The 21,843-nt window shown below is 26.4% G+C and overlaps 1 protein-coding gene across 1 annotated transcript; it reads left to right on the forward strand.

Annotated features, from left to right (window-relative positions):
- Positions 1–175: 175 nt before the first annotated feature.
- Positions 176–18,990, forward strand: LOC111677404 (growth factor receptor-bound protein 2). Its single transcript, XM_046955063.1, has 5 exons — positions 176–399; positions 17,882–17,979; positions 18,083–18,202; positions 18,270–18,435; positions 18,504–18,990. The coding sequence occupies exons 1-5, from the start codon at positions 322–324 to the stop codon at positions 18,675–18,677; spliced, it is 636 nt and encodes a 211-aa protein (XP_046811019.1). The 5' UTR covers positions 176–321; the 3' UTR covers positions 18,678–18,990.
- Positions 18,991–21,843: the final 2,853 nt, after the last annotated feature.

Raw genomic sequence — 21,843 nt, forward strand, 5'->3', positions numbered from 1 at the left:
CAAAAATTTATGTTTGTGTTGAATGAAGAAAATATAAATAATATTTTTAAATTTAAAATTAAAAAGCAAAAAAGAAAACACAACGAAACATCTTTATATTAAAAAATAATAATTAAAAAAATATTTATAATAAATATTTAAATATAAAAGATTTTTTTTTTTAAAGAAAGGTTCTATTTTACTCAGTTTTAAAAACTATAAGATTAAAAAAGCACAACAAAAACAACTGCAACAAATTTTTTTCTAGAACACAAATAAATAATTATTTTTTACAACAATTATTTAAATAAAAAAAAACAAAATAAATTATAAAACACAACAATGGAAGCAATTGCCAAACATGATTTCTCAGCAACAGCTGATGATGAGCTTAGTTTTCGTAAAAATCAAATTTTAAAGGTAAATATTTTAATTTTTAATATTTTTTTCATTGATATTTTCTAAATTAAACTATTTGATTTTCATTAATATTTTCTTAATACACTGTGGAAAATTTGAAATGTTATTCATAGTTTAGTTTGGAGTACGTTCTAAAGGTGTAGATTACATTTCGCTTTATAGGCTGCTGTAAGGTCTAGATTATTGTCTGCTCTAAAGTGTAGATAATAGATGGTTCTATAACCTTGACTAATACCTGGTATTTAGTCTTGACTAGAATCTGAGCTATAGTCTAGACTTTAGATAGATATTTGTTAATATTTTCTTAACACACTGTAAAAAAGTTAAAGTATTACTTATAGTGTAGGTTACAGTCTGTTCTAAAGGTGTAGATTAGATTCCGCTGTATAGGCTGGTGTAAGGTCTAGATTGTCTGAACTAAAGTGTCTGTTCTCTAGTCTATACAATATGCTGGTTTATAGTCTAGTGTAGAGTGGTCTGGAGTTTGTTCTGTAGACAAGACGAGAGTCAGGTTTATAGTTTAGAATATAGTCTGGACTAGAGTATAGACTTCAGTAACGACTGCAGTTTAAACTAGGCTAAGTACCAAAGTCTACAATAGAGTCTGATTTAGAATAGTGTACAGTCTATTGTTTTTAGTCTAACTATAGTTTGGACTAATGTTTAACATACAGTCTAGTATAATTACTAGAGTCTAGATTAGAGGTTCTTGAATTTAGTAAAGTATATAGTCTTAAACTCAGATTTTAGTCTTTAGTCTTGACAATAGTCTGATCTAAAGTCTAGTCAAGTCTAGTCAGGTCTAAAGCTTAGACTGGACTATAATCTAGACTGTTCTTAACTGATCAATAGTCTTGACAATAGCCTAATCTAAAGTCTAGTCAAGAGTCTGGCCTATATTCTAGACTACAGTCTGATCTAAAGTCTAGTCAAGAGTTTGGTCTAAAGCTGAGACTGGACTATAATCTAGACTGTTCTAAACTGCTCTATAGTCTTGGCAATAGTCTGATCTTAAGTCTAGCCAAGTCTGGTCTAAAGCTAAGACTGGACTATAATCTAGACTGCTCTATAGTCTTGACAATAGTCTGATCTAAAGTCTAATCAAGAGTCTGGCCTATAGTTTAGACTATAGTCTGGTCTATAGTTTAGACTAAAGTATGATCTTAGTCTAGACTAGAGTATGATCTGTAGTTTAGACTAGAGTATGATCTATAGTCTAGACTAGAGTATGATCTATAGTCTAGACTAGAGTATGATCTATAATCTAGACTTGAGTATGATCTATAGTCTAGACTAGAGTATGATCTATAGTCTAGACTAGAGTATGATCTATAGTCTAGACTAGAGTATGATCTATAGTCTAGACTAGAGTATGATCTATAGTCTAGGCTAGAGTATGATCTATAGTCTAGACTAGAGTATGATCTATAGTCTAGACTAGAGTATGATCTATAGTCTAGGCAAGATTATGATCTATAGTCTAGACTAGATTATGATCTAGTTTATAGTCTGGCCTATAGTCTAGACTAGAGTATGAATTATAGTCTAGGCAAGATTATGATCTATAGTCTAGACTAGATTATGATCTAGTTTATAGTCTGGTCTGTAGTCTAGGCTAGAGTATGATCTATAGTCTAGGCAAGATTATGATCTATAGTCTAGACTAGATTATGATCTAGTTTATAGTCTGGCCTATAGTCTAGGCTATTAAGTGTGTATGATCTAAAGTTTACTGTATTGTCTAGACAAGAGGCTTGTCTACCCTAGAGTTTGGTCTATAGTCTAGACTAGAGTTTTGTCTACGCTAGAGTCTGGTGTCAAGACTATAGCCTAGTATATAGTCTAGACGAAATGCTAATCTATGGTATAGACAAAAGTCTGGTATATAGTATTTTTTCAAAATTTCTTTCAGCGTATTAATTCATAATTGCTGTATCTTTAACAGACCTAATTGAACTTTTTATTTATTTTTCTTCAATTGAAATAAAAATATACGCAACTTAACAGAAATGTGTTTCTTAAAAACCAGTTAACCAGCAACGAAAGCGAAAATGTAATCGTATCAAAAAAAAATCCAAAAAATATATATATAACATATTTAAATCAATTACGTAGATATGTATGTAGTATGTAGTTTTTGTTGAAATATATTTATTAAAACACAGTAAATATTTTGGGTGTCAAGTATTATGCAAAATATAAAACTAAAAAAATTCATATTCTGAACACGTTTTTTTTAGACAAAATTAAAAACACAAAAATTCAAAATACTTAAAAACCTCAAAACGTGTATGGGTCATGCAATTGTTTGCATATTTTGTTGTTTTTTTATTATTTTTCTTCTGGCCATTTTAATTTTTCATGTCAACAAGTATTGAAGTTTGAGAGTAACCTTCCTCAAGTTAAAATAAACTAAACAAACCCATAAATGAAGGCATTGTTTTTTATAGCTTTAAGTAAATATAATTTATTTTTAGTAATTTGAAAAACATTTTTTTTACAAAGTTAGCAAAAAACACAACTTGTATGTTCGAGCCCAAAAATAGGTCATTTCGATACAATTACACGTGTCTTATCAATCCATCCAAACACTTTGTTTTTTGTTACTTTTAATGTTTTTGCAATATTTTTTGTTTTATTTGAAGTTATTGAAAGGGAAGGTAGTTTAAGTTTTGACATACATTTGGTCTATAATCTATAACATAGAGAAAGAAATATACAATGAACTAGACTATAGACTAGACTATACGCACGACTATAAACTAGACTATGTAATTGACTATAGAATATACTATAGACTATTCTATAGACTAAATATAATCTATACTATACTATACACATGACTATATACTACTATATACTAGACTATAGACTAGACTATAGACTAGACTACAGACTAGACTATAGACTAGACTATAGACTAGACTACAGACTAGACTATAGACTAGACTATAGACAGACTATAGACTAGACTATAGACTAGACTATAGACTAGACTATAGACTAGACTATAGACTAGACTACAGACTAGACTATAGACTAGACTACAGACTAGACTATAGACTAGACTATAGACTAGACTATAGACTAGACTATAGACTAGACTATAGACTAGACTATAGACTAGACTATAGACTAGACTATAGACTAGACTATAGACTAGACTAAAGAGTAGATTATATACTAGACTATAGACTATAGACTAGATTATAAACTAGACTATATGTCAGACTAGACTATAGACTACTGACTTGGCTATAGACTAGACTATTGACAAGACATTAGACTACAGACTAGACTATAGGTTGCACAATAAAACAAACTATAGACTGGACTATAGTTAAGACTGTAGATAATACTATAGACAGAACAAGACTAAAATTAAGTCTAGACTAAACTATCGACTAGAATTTAGACTAGATTATAGACTAGACCATAGACTAGACTATAAACTTGACTGTAGTTAAGACTTCAGATATCACTATAGATTGGACAAGACTATAGACTACTCTATAGATAAGACTAGAGTATAATGTACGCAAAACTACAGACTAGACTATACATTAAACTATATAAGGACTAGTAGTGCCGAAGTATAAAACTTAGGATCTGAAATAAGTAAATAAATATATTTTTTCCACTCAAGGTTCCTTTATTATATATACAAATATAAATATGTATATCAAATTTCTCAATATTTTTTTTGTTTAAATATCTATCAACATTAATAATTCTCAAAATCTATTTCTTATTAAATGTGTTTTTGCTCCAACAAAATACACATAAATAACAAACCATTCGCATATTTATATGCATATAAGAAATATACATGTTTGTATCTAAAATATACAAAGCAAAAAAGAAAAGTGACTCACGTTCATTTCCAACAATTATTTCATAGCAGGAAATATCGCAAGACATATAGAAAAAAAAAAAAAAATACGAAAAAAATAAAAACACAAACCCTCTACAAACACCCAAAAAGAATGTTAAAATGTGACCTCTTTTCAAAACAAACAAATTTATGTATTTTAAACAATTCCTTTTATTATTTTGAAATTTATTTTAAAAAAAATAAATAAATATTGAGATAAAAATAAATATATATTTATTAAGTAGAGGTAAATTAAACAACACAAGGCTGGGGTTTTAAATATTGAAATTGTGTTTGTAATTAAAAACCTCTCGTTTTTTTAAGTTTTTTTTTTTTTTTTGCTTTTTATTACAATTTAATGTCATATTGCTAAAATATTTGTAATAGATATTAAATAATGATTATATAATTGTTGCTGTTTTTTTTTTAATTTAATATTTAATCCACCAAAAAAATTAAGTCATAAATAATTAACTTTGCTAAATGACATACATACAAAAATATAGTCAATTTGCAAAAAAAAGTAAAAAAAAATTTTATGAAATTAAATTTTTATCTTAAAAACAAACATACAAATATTATATAGATTTGCATGTTTAGATATTTTCGTTAGAGTTATAAATATAAAAACCGCAACCATAAAATTTGTCTTTAATTATGTGGAGATGTTTACAGGGCGAAAACGAATTTGGTTTTGAGCTACAGTATAAAATGACAAGTCCAAAAAGTTTGCTATAATTAAAGCTGAACAACAACCTGAGTAAGATTATAAACTAGACTGTTGTTTAATCTAGAAGAAGTTTAGTTAGAAGAAGTTTAGATTATAATCCAGACTATAGTCTAGTAGTTTGGCAATGCTGTAGTATAGACTATAAACCTCATACTAGATTTATAAAGGAACTAGATTATAGAATAGATAGAGACACGGTAGATTCGGCGATAGACTCGACAAAAGCTAAGACTATAGTCAAGGCCATGGGCAAAACTAGACTATAGACTAGACTATAGACTAGAAAATAGACTAGACTATAGACTAGAAAATAGAGTAGACTATAGACTAGAATATAGACTAAACTATATACTATATACTATAGACTAGACTATAGACTTGACTATAGTCTATATAGTATATAGTCTATATGTATAGTATATATATATATATAGTCTATAGTCTAGTCTATAATCTAGTTTATAGTCTAGACTATAGACTAGACTTTAGACTAGACTATAGACTAGACCATAGACTAGACTATAGACTAGACCATAGACTAGACTATAGACTAGACTATAGACTAGACTATAGACTAGACTATAGACTAGACTATTCAGCTTTAATTATAGCAAACTTTTTGGACTTGTCATTTTATACTGTAGCTCAAAACCAAATTCGTTTTCGCCCTGTAAACATCTCCACATAATTAAAGACAAATTTTATGGTTGCGGTTTTTATATTTATAACTCTAACGAAAATATCTAAACATGCAAATCTATATAATATTTGTATGTTTGTTTTTAAGATAAAAATTTAATTTCATAAAATTTTTTTTTACTTTTTTTTGCAAATTGACTATATTTTTGTATGTATGTCATTTAGCAAAGTTAATTATTTATGACTTAATTTTTTTGGTGGATTAAAATATTAATTAAAAAAAAAACAGCAACAATTATATAATCATTATTTAATATCTATTACAAATATTTTAGCAATATGACATTAAATTGTAATAAAAAGCAAAAAAAAAAAAAAAAAACTTAAAAAAACGAGAGGTTTTTAATTACAAACACAATTTCAATATTTAAAACCCCAGCCTTGTGTTGTTTAATTTACCTCTACTTAATAAATATATATTTATTTTTATCTCAATATTTATTTATTTTTTTTAAAATAAATTTCAAAATAATAAAAGGAATTGTTTAAAATACATAAATTTGTTTGTTTTGAAAAGAGGTCACATTTTAACATTCTTTTTGGGTGTTTGTAGAGGGTTTGTGTTTTTATTTTTTTCGTATTTTTTTTTTTTTTTTCTATATGTCTTGCGATATTTCCTGCTATGAAATAATTGTTGGAAATGAACGTGAGTCACTTTTCTTTTTTGCTTTGTATATTTTAGATACAAACATGTATATTTCTTATATGCATATAAATATGCGAATGGTTTGTTATTTATGTGTATTTTGTTGGAGCAAAAACACATTTAATAAGAAATAGATTTTGAGAATTATTAATGTTGATAGATATTTAAACAAAAAAAAATATTGAGAAATTTGATATACATATTTATATTTGTATATATAATAAAGGAACCTTGAGTGGAAAAAATATATTTATTTACTTATTTCAGATCCTAAGTTTTATACTTCGGCACTACTAGTCCTTATATATTTAATGTATAGTCTAGTCTGTAGTTTTGCGTACATTATACTCTAGTCTTATCTATAGAGTAGTCTATAGTCTTGTCCAATCTATAGTGATATCTGAAGTCTTAACTACAGTCAAGTTTATAGTCTAGTCTATGGTCTAGTCTATAATCTAGTCTAAATTCTAGTCGATAGTTTAGTCTAGACTTAATTTTAGTCTTGTTCTGTCTATAGTATTATCTACAGTCTTAACTATAGTCCAGTCTATAGTTTGTTTTATTGTGCAACCTATAGTCTAGTCTGTAGTCTAATGTCTTGTCAATAGTCTAGTCTATAGCCAAGTCAGTAGTCTATAGTCTAGTCTGACATATAGTCTAGTTTATAATCTAGTCTATAGTCTATAGTCTAGTATATAATCTACTCTTTAGTCTAGTCTATAGTCTAGTCTATAGTCTAGTCTATAGTCTAGTCTATAGTCTAGTCTATAGTCTAGTCTATAGTCTAGTCTATAGTCTAGTCTATAGTCTAGCCTATAGTCTAGTCTATAGTCTAGTCTATAGTCTAGTCTATAGTCTAGTCTATAGTCTAGTCTATAGTCTAGTCTATAGTCTAGTCTATAGTCTAGTCTATAGTCTAGTCTATAGTCTAGTCTATAGTCTAGTCTATAGTCTAGTCTATAGTCTAGTCTATAGTCTATTCTATAGTCTAGTCTATAGTCTAGTCTACAGTCTAGTCTATAGTCTAGTCTATAGTCTAGTCTACAGTCTAGTCTATAGTCTAGTCTATAGTCTAGTCTACAGTCTAGTCTATAGTCTAGTCTATAGTCTAGTCTACAGTCTAGTCTATAGTCTAGTCTATAGTCTAGTCTATAGTCTAGTCTATAGTCTAGTCTATAGTCTAGTCTATAGTCTAGTCTATAGTCTAGTCTATAGTCTAGTCAATAGTCTAGTCTATAGTCTAGTCTATAGTCTAGTCTATAGTCTAGTCTATAGTCTAGTCTATAGTCCAGTCTATAGTCTATTCTATATATAGTCTATAGTCTAACCTTTAGTCTAGTCTATAGTCTAGTCTATAGTCTAGCCTATAGTCTAATCTATAGTCTAGTCTAGCCTAGTCTATATTCTAGTTAAAAGTCTAGTCTATATTCTAGTAAAAAGTCTAGTCTATATTCTAGTCTATAGTCTAGTCTATAGTCTAGTCTATAGTTTAGTCTATAATCTAGTTAATAGTCTAGTTTACAGTGTAGTCTATAGTCAAGTCTCAAGTCTGATCTATGGTCTAGCCTACAATGTAGTCTTTAGTCTACTCTATAGTCTAGTCTATAGTCTAATCTATAGCCTAGTCTATAGTCTAGTCTATTGTCTAGTCTATAGTCTAGTCTATAGTCTAGTCTATAGTCTAGTCTATAGTCTAGTCTATAGTCTAGTCTATAGTCTAGTCTATAGTCTAGTCTATAGTCTAGTCTATAGTCTAGTCTATAGTCTAGTCTATAGTCTAGTCTATAGTCTAGTCTATAGTCTAGTCTATAGTCTAGTCTATAGTCTAGTCTATAGTCTAGTCTATAGTCTAGTCTATAGTCTAGTCTATAGTCTAGTCTATACTCTAGTCTATAGTCTAGTCTATAGTCTAGTTTATAGTCTAGTCTATAGTCTAGTCTATAGTCTAGTCTATAGTCTAGTCTATAGTCTAGTCTATAGTCTAGTCTATAGTCTAGTCTATAGTCTAGTCTATAGTCTAGTCTATAGTCTAGTCTATAGTCTAGTCTATAGTCTAGTCTATAGTCTAGTCTATAGTCTAGTCTATAGTCTAGTCTATAGTCTAGTCTATAGTCTAGTCTATAGTCTAGTCTATAGTCTAGTCTATATGTCTAGTCTATAGTCTAGTCTATAGTCTAGTCTATAGTCTAGTCTATAGTCTAGTCTATAGTCTAGTCTATAGTCTAGTCTATAGTCTTGTCTATAGTCTATTCTATATATAGTCTATAGTCTAACCTTTAGTCTAGTCTATAGTCTAGTCTATAGTCTAGCCTATAGTCTAATCTATAGTCTAGTCTAGCCTAGTCTATATTCTAGTTAAAAGTCTAGTCTATAGTCTAGTCTATACTCTAGTCTATATTCTAGTAAAAAGTCTAGTCTATATTCTAGTCTATAGTCTAGTCTATAGTCTAGTCTATAGATTAGTCTATAATCTAGTTAATAGTCTAGTTTACAGTGTAGTCTATAGTCAAGTCTCAAGTCTGATCTATGGTCTAGCCTACAATGTAGTCTTTAGTCTACTCTATAGTCTAGTCTATAGTCTAGTCTATAGTGTAGTCTATAGTCTAGTCTATAGTCTAGTCTATAGCCTAGTCTATAGTCTAGTCTATAGTCTAGTCTATAGTCTAGTCTATAGTCTAGTCTATAGTCTAGTTTATAGTCTAGTCTATAGTCTAGTCTATAGTCTAGTCTATAGTCTAGTCTATAGTCTAGTCTATAGTCTAGTCTAGAGTCTAGTCTATAGTCTAGTCTATAGTCTAGTCTATAGTCTAGTCTATAGTCTAGTCTATAGTCTAGTCTATAGTGTAGTCTATAGTCTAGTCTATAGTGTAGTCTATAGTCTAGTCTATAGTCTAGTCTATAGTCTAGTCTATAGTCTAGTCTATAGTCTAGTCTATAGTCTAGTCTATAGTCTAGTCTATAGTCTAGTCTATAGTCTAGTCTATAGTCTAGTCTATAGTCTAGTCTATAGTCTAGTCTATAGTCTAGTCTATAGTCTAGTCTATAGTCTAGTCTATAGTCTAGTCTATAGTCTAGTCTATAGTCTAGTCTATAGTCTAGTCTATAGTCTAGTCTATAGTCTAGTCTATAGTCTAGTTTACAGTGTAGTCTATAGTCAAGTCTCAAGTCTGATCTATGGTCTAGCCTACAGTGTAGTCTTTAGTCTACTCTATAGTCTAGTCTATAGTAGAGTCTATAATCTATTCTACATCGTAAAACAATTCGAATTATCTCCTTATTACTGATTTCAGAAAGCTATTCCTTTATTGGAACCTAAGCAGCCTCATTCTGTTTTACGAAAAAATATCAATTTTTTTATAACAATCCAGAAATGATTAATGATACCGCAATATAATAAACTCAAAATAAGTTTCTAAACAAAAAAATCTTTGTTTAGTCTCTTCTAAATGTCTAAATTAAATTATTAACTAATTTTGCTAACTGTTGAGTAATGTATAACAATTATTTATGTTAACTAAACAAAAAAAAATTACTATTGTTACGAGATAAAAAGAGTAACAAGTCTATTATAGACGAAGAAAAAAAGAATACAATTTCGAATTCTATTTATACGAGTCAATGCAAAAGATAATTGTTGTACTTTGAGAAAAAAATGTCATAAAAAAACACAAAGTTGAATAATTCAATATTTTTTTCCATGACTCATAGGTAATAGAGAGAGGGGGAGAACGATACACAAATATTATCTGTAAACGCAGTAGTTGTTAAGCAATGGAAGGTTCAGTAAACCTTTAAGCAATGAACAGAAAACTAAAATCTAGAATTATGTAAAACTGTGAATAGCCTAAAGGTCAGCAGTGTATTGACTATAATTAGTGATTTGAAAGAAATTAACTACTAGAAGTTGGGTAATAAAATACGCTTATTGCCGCATATGGTTTTCTTAACTGAAAAATATTAATAAAATTAAATGTATAAATATGGCATTTACAATATTTTCAACAACATTTGTCAAATCGCCGCTCTTTATACTTATAAAGCCTAAAAATGTATATGTTTGTATTTAATTACAAAATAGTTTTAAACAAAGTTCATCACTCATAAATATACAGTTCGGTTTTTGTACATTTATAGAAATATAAAATTTTTAGCAAAATATTTTTGTTATATATTTGAATTTTTCGTACATAACATATGCACAACACTTGTTTATATTTTTCTGTTAAATATTTATGTATATTTTCTGTATAGATTTTATATTAAATAGGAAAAAAAAAATTATATATTTTAACGCCAACACGCACAAAAACATTTTTCATGTTTTTGGTTTCTGGTACAATTTTGATTTTTTTTTTTTTTTTGGTATTTATCATAAAATTTTTGTGTGTTTATAAAATAGACAAATTTTTATTTTTTGCCGTCATAGTTTATTTATTTTTGTACTTTTTTCTTTCAACTAATGGCTGCTGGCTGACTCTATAGAGACTAGATTATTTTTTAATGATGTAATAATACTATTTAAAACAGATCTCTACCACCTAGTGTGCTAGAGCTGTGTAGAGGGTGACCAATTTTTCTATGTCCTCAATATTTGTAATCTATGGTGCGTAAACAAACAGGAAAAAACATAAATAAATAAAAAACATTTACTTACTAGTAGTGCAAAAACATATCTATTATTTATTTGATTAATGTAAATAGTAGGTGTTTCATTTCTGGGTTAAGCTAAAATTTAGGTAATGGGTCAGTAGCAGTTTTACCTTAAGCAAAATCTACAAAAACTAAACGAATAGAATTCTCTATAAACTAGAACATATACTATAGATTATACTACAAAATATACTTAAGATTAGACTAGAAGTTCAAATATAGGCCATATTTCTCTTTACACTATAGACTAGACTACAGACTAAACTATTAACTAAATCATAGTTTAAAGGACATACTAGACTACCGGCTAGAATGTAGACAAAATTATACTTTAGACTGGATTATAGTCTAGTCTTAAGAATTATAACAAGTCTAATAAATAGACTGTATACAATAGCCAATATACTGTCAACAAGACTCTGGCCTAGAATATTCTGTAAACTAGACTATAGACCAGACTATAGTCTAATCTATAGCCAAGACTAATGACTATACTAAACTATAGACTAGAATACGGACTAAACTATAGACTAGACTATACTTGAGACCAGTCTATAAACTAAAAAATAAAGTAGACTATAGAATAGACTATAGACTCCACTATAGACTAGACTTTAAACTAGACTATAGACTAGACTTTAAACTAGACTATAGACTAGACTATAGACTAGACTATAGACTAGACTATAGACTAGACTATAGACTAGACTATAGACTAGACTATAGACTAGACTATAGACTAGACTATAGACTAGACTATAGACTAGACTATAGACTAGACTATAGACTAGACTATAGACTAGACTATAGACTATAGACTAGACTATAGACTAGACTATAGACTAGACTATAGACTAGACTATAGATAGGCTATATTCTAGGCTATATACTAGACTATAGACTTGACTATAGACTAGACTATAGACCAGACTAAAGACAACACTATAGAATAGACTATAAAATAGACTATAGACTAGACTACCATAGACTAGACTATAGATTAGACTATAAACTAGATTAAAGATTAGACTATAGACCAGAATATAGACTAGATTATAGACTACACTATATACTTCACTAAAGACTAAAGGCTAGACTTAAGATGAGACTATAGACTAAACTATAGACTAGACTATATGCCAGATTAGAATATAGACTAAACTATGTATTAAACTATAGACTTGAATATAGAATAGACGATGGTCTAGACTAGACTAAACTGTAAACTAGACAACAGACTAGACCCTTAACTAGACAATAGACTGCAATAAAGACTAGACCCATAACTAGCCAATAAACTAGAAAATAGACCAGATAGACTTATCTAAAGGCTAAATTGAAGACTCAAAACTGTCAATACTATATGTATCATGGATGTAATATCAAATTGTTTTCAAGAATTTCATTTAGCAAATTTTTTTGTATTAAATTTTTCCATTAAGAATTTTTACTCCGAAAAAAAACCATAAAAATATATTAAAAATCATCATGTTACGTGTTAACATGTTGTTATTATAAATTTTAATATATTTGTTTTTTTTACAAAAACAAATTACTAAAAATAAGCCAAACGTCATTTGTAATTATTTGCTACTTAATGCACATGTTGTAATTAACTTAAAATATGAATTTTGTCACGATTTTGAATTTTTCGATTTCGAAATATTGAAATAATAAGAATTATTTTTAAAGAAAATATAAACCAAAAACTTAAACTTACAAAAACAAGTAATTGAAATAAAAATTTTAAACAAAATTAGCAAAATCTATTTGTTTTAAAAACCAGGTGCTGCTAATGTGGGCTGTGACATACAAATGTTTAAATAAAAAATTTAAATAATTTTATTTGTATTATTTGGAATTTATAAACAATAAAAAAAATATTTCAAATCAACTAAAGTTTTTTTCAATTTTTTTTAATAATTAAAAGTAAACATCACATGTGTGTGTGTTTGTTTACTGGATAATTTATTTATGCAAAAACAAATTTATTTGCCAGATCTCTCTCTATATTCTATTTAATATGACAGAAGAGTACAAAATGGTGAAAAGCAAACGTATAATGACGTTTTGTTTTGCATAAATTTAAATTTTTATTTTTTCAGTCAAAACAAAACTTATCAATGAATAGAAAAAGTTTCTAGTTTTGCAAAAAACATAAAAAATTAATAACAAAAGGGTTTTTTGTTTTATTTTGAAATAATGAAAATTCTTTTGTTTTTTTTTCACAATTTTTTTTTCTATTTGTAGTTTTTTTTTTAATTTTGTCTGTCTGCTTGAACAACAAGAAAAAATCACTTGCTTTTGATGCCTTCAATTTATGTTTATATTTATTGTTATAAAAACGACCCAGTTTTTTTATAATTTTTATTGTTTCTAACATACACACACACTGACAGCCACATATGGCACAATATATATATAAATATTGTTTAAGTAATTTATACATATTTATTTATTCTCTTCAATTTTTATTACTACAACGATGAAAGTGGTGAAAGGCAAAAGAATAGTTTTTTTTCTAAATAAAAGAAAATATTAAAATAATAAAAATAATTTGTTTTGCATCATTGAGCTCTTAATAAGACGTTGCTAAGCACCCTATAATGTTTAAACTAATTTAAAAAAGAAAAACTTTTAAAATTATCTATAATTTAAAAAATCATAATTTTTACCAACATGATATAGTAAGGCGATATCTTAAATACTTTCTCCTTCAAATTTATAGGATTTTTTATTATTATTTCATGTTAATTTTTCAATTAGTTGGTGTCAACATGCGATCTCTGATTTTGTCATTATCTTTAATAAGACACACGCGATAATAACATAATAATAAAGGTTGTTTCTCGAAATTGTTCTTTTTGAAAGTGGAACGATTTGCTAAATAAAAAATCTTTTTTTATTTGAGGGAAAAAAAACTATTTTTGTAGTAAAAATAAGTTTTCGTTGTTATTATTTGAGCCGAAAAAATAGTTTTATGATAGCAATTAATTTATGTTTTTAGGAAAGAATATTAGTTTTAGAGGTTATTACCAGAGTAAACAATTGTTTTTGAAATGATAAACTGATTTTATGGTAAATTTTTACTTTTTTTGCGGTAAAAAAAGGGTTTTGATGAAAATTGCATTTTCGAGGTGAAAAACTTGTTTGTAGTAAACAAAAACTGTTTTAGTGGTGAAAAACTGATATAATGCTAAAAAATTTACTTTGATAAGTTTTTGGGATAAAAAAAGTTTTAGTGGAGAAAAATTTGTTTTGCGATAAAATAAAGTTTTTGAGGTTAAAAGCAGCTTTTGGGATAAAATCAGATTTTGAGATAAAAATCTCAGCTTTTGAGATAAAATCCGATTTTAAGGAAAAAGATTGATTTAGAGTAATATTTTGGGGCGAAAATCTGAATCTATCTATCTATCCATCTATCTATCTATCTATCTATCTATCTATCTATCTATCTATCTATCTATCTATCTATCTATCTATCTATCTGTCTATCTATCTATCTATCTATCTATCTATCTATCTATCTATCTATCTATCTATCTATCTATCTATCTATCTATCTATCTATCTATCTATCTATCTATCTATCTATCTATCTATCTATCTATCTATCTATCTATCTATCTATCTATCTATCTATCTATCTATCTATAATATGTAACGATAATTGTCTTAATTTTCAATTTTGTACAAAAAATAAGGGTGTTAATTAAAATCTGTTTGTTTATTTTACATTTAAAGTAGACAGACTATCAATTTATTTTTCTTTTCGACAGCTTCTCATAAATTGTTTATCATTTTTTTTATTATTTATTGAAAATACTTGTTTATGACTCATACAATCACTATTCAAAGATTGAAAACTATTAAAGGCATTAAAACCAACAACAACTGTTTCTAAGAAGCGACTATCAAATTAAAGGGAGATAAAACTGATCAAACCGTAAACAACTATATCAACAGACATTAATCAATAAATATTACAAAAATTAAGATTATCATTTCAAAAATAAAAGACAATAAAAAGAAACGCATTTCAAAGTTCTACGGAATAAGAAAGGGAAAGTTCAAAGGTCATTTAGTAAACGATAACCAGAACAAATAGTTTTTTCTTTACAATTTATCAACATTATAATGGAAATTTATGACTAAACTAAAAAGCGAACAGAATAAAACAATAAAATTATAAATGCAAGTGATATATTTTTATAATGACATACCAAGAGTAAGAGAAAGAAAGAGAGCAAGAGCAAGAAATAGAGGGAGAGCTCAATAACTAGAGGTTATAATGCAACCAAATAAAAACCATTAGCACTTGGCAACTGGTGAAATAAAAGGTTTAAAGCGACAACAAAAACAACAAACATGCAATTCCACTAAAAAAGAGGGAAAATAAACAAAAATAGACCCTTTAAGAAATACAAAAAAATCCCTGAAAAAAATAACAAAACCAGTCACAAAACCTAAATCCAGACAAAAATGTATTGTTAAACATAGTTTATTTTTTTTTTTGTTTTTGTTGGAGTTATTTTTTCATATGATTTTTTGGCCAGTCAGGTTTATTATACCTTCTCGCGAAATGAACGGCAGTCATGGTGTGAGGGACACATGCTAGTCAAACAAGATTTAAACAAAACTCTAACTACTCTTCTTGCATTTATATTTGTTAAACTCTCTCTATCTCTCTCTGGAATAGCGATTCTCCCAAAAACATTTAAATCTAGTATGCAGGATGTATGGTTGGGGCTTTTTGGTCGAATTTTTTTTGTTATTGGTTTAATAGTAAATTGGGATGGTTGCCTTGTGATATGGGAAAAAGGGCTGCTGTGACTGCTTAATGTTGTTAACATGATAATGATGCAGTTTGTTAATGATAATAATATGACCATGTCAGGCACAAGGCTAAGCTGATGGCAATGCACTTTTATTTTGTGTGCGAGTATATTGTTGTTGTCGGTATTATTATTGTATGCTTCGATGCATTGTTGTTTCTGTTTTTATTTATTTTTTTTTGCGATCTGCTAAGTTGTCTGTCTGGCCTGGCCTGGTCACACGCTTATAAAGACAAACCTCTTTAGCAACAACGGCTTTTACTACTTGCTGTTGTTGCTGTTGCCTTTTGCTAAGTTATTGGGTATTAAGTAAATGATATTGCTTGATTAGGTTTTGTGTTGTTTTTGTTTTTCTTGTTTTGTTTTATTTGTGCATTTAGTGTTTTATGTTTAAAATATTGTAAATCATATGTTAGTTGAAAACAACAATAAATGAAAACACAAGTTTTTAATTTTGAGAATTTTCACCACGAAAATAGATTTCAACAAAAGTATAGTTATTCATCATAAAATGTGTTGTTTAAAATGCAAACAATTTTACCATGAATCCAGGTTTTATTCTTACTTTGCTTTTTCACCAGGAAACTAGTTCTTTGTTATTAAACTTCATTTTCTTCTAAAATTTATTTTTTCACCACATAGGAAGATTTTCATCATTATATACTAAGTTGCCCTAGTTTTTAACCACTAAGAAATTTTTTCACCTTAACATTAGTTTCTCGTCTCAAAACTAGATTTTCACCAAGAAATTAGTTGTTCACCTCGAAACTAGTTTTTCACCACTCTATTAATTATTCACCACTAAGTTAGTTTTTCACTTTAAAACTAGGTTTTCACCTCAAAAGTAGGTTTTCAATTCAAAACTATTAATTCTTCACCACTAAGTTAGTTTTTCACTTTAAAACTAGGTTTTCACATCAAAACTAGGTTTTCAACTCAAAACTAGGTTTATGCCACTAAATTTGTTTTTCACCTCAAATCTAGATTTTTATCCCAAAAATAAGTTTTTCGCCTCAAATACGCTATTGAATAAATAAACTTGTTATTTGCCTCAAAACCAGATATTCAACACTAGATAAGTTTTTCACCACTAAAATATATTTTCACCACAAAACTTATTTTTCACCACAAAACTTGTTTTCACCAATAAATAAGTTATTCGCCGCTTAATTTGTTTTTCATCTCAAATTTAGATTTTAAATTGAAAATTCGTTTTTCAACATGAAAAATTAGTTTTAAACCAAAACGAGTTTTGCACCATTAAAATAGATTTTCACCACAAAACTTGTCTTTCACCACAAAACTTGTTTTTCACCACTAAAAGAGTTATTCACCATTAAATTTCTTTTCCACTTCAAATCTAAATTTTTGTCCGAAAATTAATTTTTCACTTCAAAACAAGTGTTTTATCACAAAACTTTGTTTTTACAACAAAACAACTTATTCACCACGAAGTAAATTTTTCACCACTAAATCTGTTTTTCACCTCAATGTAAGAGTTTCATCCCAAAATAAATTTTTGACCTCAAAACAAGATTTTCACCACAAAACAAGTATTTCACCACTCAAGTATTTCACCACTAAATAAGTTTTTTCACCACTAAATAAGTTTTTTTTAATACTAAATAAGTTTTTCACATTAAAACAAGTGTTTTATCACTAAACACCACAAAACAAGTAATTCACCACGTAATAAGTTTTTCACCACTAAATAAGTTTTTCACCACTAAATAAGTTTTTCACCACTAAATAAGTTTTTCACCACTAAATTAGTTTTTCACCACTAAATTAGTTTTTCACCACTAAATAAGTTTTTCACCACCAAATAAGTTTTTCATCACCAAATTATTTTTTCACCTTAAATTTTGATTTCCAACTCAAAATTAGTTTTTCACCAAAAAATTAGTTTTTCACCACTAAGTTAGGTTTTTACTACAAAACTAAATTTTCGAAAAATATTTATTTTTTTAAATTTCTTCAAAATTTTAAGCTAAATTTATAATTTTTTCAAAACTAATTTCAATTTTTTTCTTCTCTTTAATTTCTAGATTTTAAATATGGAAGATGATTCAAATTGGTATCGTGCTGAACTAGATGGTAAAGAAGGTTTAATACCCAGCAATTATATAGAAATGAAAAATCATGAGTAAGTTTTTGATATAAAAAACAATAAGTGAAAACATTTATAGACAATAAAATATTAATGAATATATTTATATTTTTTTGTATAATTGTGATAACAACAACAGCTGGTATTATGGTCGCATAACTCGTGCTGATGCTGAGAAACTATTATCTAATAAACATGAAGGCGCTTTTTTAATACGTATCAGTGAATCCAGTCCGGGTGATTTTTCATTATCGGTCAAGTAAGTAAAGGCAAATGAATTTTTTATTATTAATATGTATATATAATTATGGTTTTTTTCTGAACAGATGCCCCGATGGTGTTCAACATTTTAAGGTATTACGTGACGCACAAGGTAAATTTTTCCTTTGGGTGGTTAAATTTAATTCCCTCAATGAATTGGTGGAATATCATCGAACGGCTAGTGTATCAAGATCACAAGATGTTAAATTAAGAGATATGATACCTGAAGAGGTAAAATTAGAGATGATGAAAATTTTCTTAAATTTTTATATAATATTTTGTTTATAACTCTATTATAGATGCTTGTACAGGCTTTGTACGATTTTGTGCCACAGGAATCGGGTGAATTGGACTTTAGACGTGGTGATGTTATCACTGTAACAGATCGTTCTGATGAAAACTGGTGGAATGGTGAAATTGGCAATCGTAAAGGCATTTTCCCAGCTACCTATGTAACGCCATATCATTCATAATTATTGCTAAATTATATTTATATTAATAATAATAATAATCATAATATTAATAATAATACTATAAACAATTTCAACCACAACAACAACAAACATATACAAAATAAAAATCCTATTAAATTATAAAACAACAAAAACGAAAAACAAACAAGAAAAGAAATTAACAACATTAACAGACTTACAGTTGTAATAACAGTTTTAAAACCTCACTCAAACACACATACACATACATACATTGTAAACACCGTTGTCATTTTAGTTTTTAAAAAGTTTTACTTCAAATTTATAAACTTTTACACACATACCATTTTAAGTTTAAAAAAAAACACACACACACACAAAACAAATCCTAAATATTTTGAAAAACAAATATTAAAGAAAAACTCCGTGAAAATGCATTTTTTTTTTAGAAAAAAAAACAATAAAACATGAACAATTATTTTTACTTAAAAAAAAAACTAAAAAAATATAAAAATAAATATTTTTTTTTAGTAAAAAGAAAACTTTTTTACTTTATAAATAATAAAAATATTATAAACATTTTTTTTTACATAAAAAAGTTTAAAAAACAATTTGCTATTATAAAAACATGTATAAAATAAAATTTAACTTAAATATTATTAAATAATTAATTAATTATTGTTTGCTTCCATTTTTTATATAATTTTTTTGTTTAAAATAAAATGTTAAATTAAAAATTTCTTTATGAAATGCTGTTTTACAACAAGTAATAAAAAAAACAAAAATTTGCCATATTTATAACTAAAATAAAGTAAAAACAAAAAAAAAGTATTTTATTTAACTAAAAATATATAATAATTAATATAAAATTATGTTTATTTAAAGTAAAACTCTCTTAATTAAAAAAAAACCCAACAACAACAGCTTTAAATTTATTTTTCTTTCTCTTTTAAACTTTATGCAGCATTTCGTTTTTTTTCTTTTTATAAAATATTTTAATTTATAAATTTCTTTTTTTTGAAAAACGACAAATCATAAAAATTTGCATTATATTACATTTAGGCCATATTTTTTAGTGTATTATTTTAGTTATGCTTATTTTTTTGTGTTTTTTAATTTAATTTTGAATTAAAATAAAAATGAAATTTTAAAAATTTAAATACAAAATTTTCAATTTTTCATAGAATTGAAAATGTCTAAACAAGTTTTAAAGGGTAAAGAGTTAAAAATACAAAAAAATGTAAATTGTTAAAAAAAAACAATTTTGCTTTAAAGCAAGAAACTTATTATAAAGGTTTATAAACATTTAACAATGTTGCTAAACATTTAAATTGATGTTAAACTCTTAGCAACATTTTTTATGTTTATTTTTCTTATTTTAATATTAAACACATTTCTTTTATACATTTAAAGTTTGCTAATCCTTACGAAATGTTTCTAAACATTTGTGTGTAATTATCATGTTTAGAAACATTTGAAATATTTAAGTTTGCCAAATTTTTCAAGAAAAAAGTAGAAATTTGTTTAAGAAACTACAAAACGGTTTTGTTTTTATGTTTATAAACATTTTATAAAGGTTTATAAATATTTAGACATGTTGCTATACATTTATATTGACTCTCAGCAACATTTTATATATTTATTTTGTCAATTGTTTACAATATAAATAACTTTTCTTTAACATTTAAGCAGATAATTAAACATAAACAAATGCTTTTCAAATATTTGTCAATGTTGCTAAACATTTGTGCTTAACAATAATATTCAACAACAATTAAGTTTATAGTTCTATCTTATGGTAGATATCTACTATCTATCAGATGTACATCAGATGTTAAAATTTATTTAGAATCTGTGTAAAACAATATGACCTTTTCTGTTTATGGCTTCAGCAACATTTTATAAAGTTTTATAAACGTTAAGCAATGTTTCTATACATTTATGTTGTTTAATACTCTTCAGCAAAATTTTGTTTATAATAATCTAGATAATTCCTCAATATTTACAAATTTTCCTTAATATTTATGCAGTTTTGAAAACTTTAGAAAATGTTTCTCAATATTTAAATTCATTAAGAATGTTTAGCAACATTTTTTATACGTAAAGTTATAATTTTTTGTAAAAAATACTAAAAAAACTATAAATTTCGTTAGAAACTATTTAAGAAAGTATTGCTTTAAATGTTTTCAAGTCTAACTATCTTATAAAAAGGTTTATAAACATTAAGAAATTTGACATTTATGTGAAGTAACAATGTTCCCAAAACATTTTATCTTTAAAAATTAAGAAAGTTTCTTTAATAATTTAATGTATTTAAGGCTAGCATCAATGTTTAGCTACATATCATGTATTCAAGTTTAGAATTTTTTTCAATATTTAACTATTTTCTTTTAAATTTTATAAACTTCTAATGTTTTCTAATGTCTATTATTCAATGTTTATAACAATTTATTTTATGTTTATAATTAATTAATTAAATGCTTAGCAACTTGGTCTAGTTTATAAACATTTTATAAAAGTTTAGCAACATTTTTTAGAGAAATTACTTTTGAGTTTATAAAAATTTTAATAGATAATAAAAACATTTGCAATTTGTAGCTAATTGTCATATTAAGATCATTTCATAATGTTTATAAACATTTATATCAACTTTTCAGCATATTTATAAACTAATTTTTAAATGTTTATAAACATTTCATTTATCATTCTAAACTTTGTGAAAATGTTTATTAAAAGTTTAAAAATCTTCTAATAAATGTTTATCAACATGGTTTAAATAGAATTTATAAATTTATTATATGTTTATAAACTTTTCAATGACTTCTTTGTAATAAAGTTTTACTAATGTTTCTTTTGAAATTTGTTTAAACTTTCTACAACTTTTTCCTTTTATAATTGTTTAGATTCATGTTTAGAAACATTTTACTATGAGGAATATCTTTTAAACTTTTTGGCTTGTTTATAAACCTTGCTATTTTGTTTATAAACAAGTTTTCTTATTATTAAACTTGCTTACAACAATTTCAGTCGTTTGTGTTTTTTATACTATTTCATACTGAATACCCTTTTTATTTGTTTATAAACATTTTTACACTGTTTTACATGTTGACCAACATTTTAAGCTATTTTTTACATGTTGGTTAACATTATTAACTATTTTTTAAACTTTCAGATAAGTTTACTTGTTTATAAACATTCTTTTTTTGTT

Source organism: Lucilia cuprina, chromosome 6 (genome assembly GCF_022045245.1).
Source record: "Lucilia cuprina isolate Lc7/37 chromosome 6, ASM2204524v1, whole genome shotgun sequence".
Classification (NCBI taxonomy): Eukaryota; Metazoa; Arthropoda; class Insecta; order Diptera; family Calliphoridae; genus Lucilia; species Lucilia cuprina.

Excerpts from the sequence above, each read along its gene's own strand:
- LOC111677404 (XM_046955063.1), top strand. The coding sequence starts at position 322 with ATGGAAGCAATTGCCAAACATGATTTCTCAGCAACAGCTGATGATGAG. Across the intron at positions 400-17,881 it reads GTAAAAATCAAATTTTAAAG|ATTTTAAATATGGAAGATGA; the intron begins GTAAATATTTTA and ends TTTAATTTCTAG. Across the intron at positions 18,203-18,269 it reads GATTTTTCATTATCGGTCAA|ATGCCCCGATGGTGTTCAAC; the intron begins GTAAGTAAAGGC and ends TTTTCTGAACAG.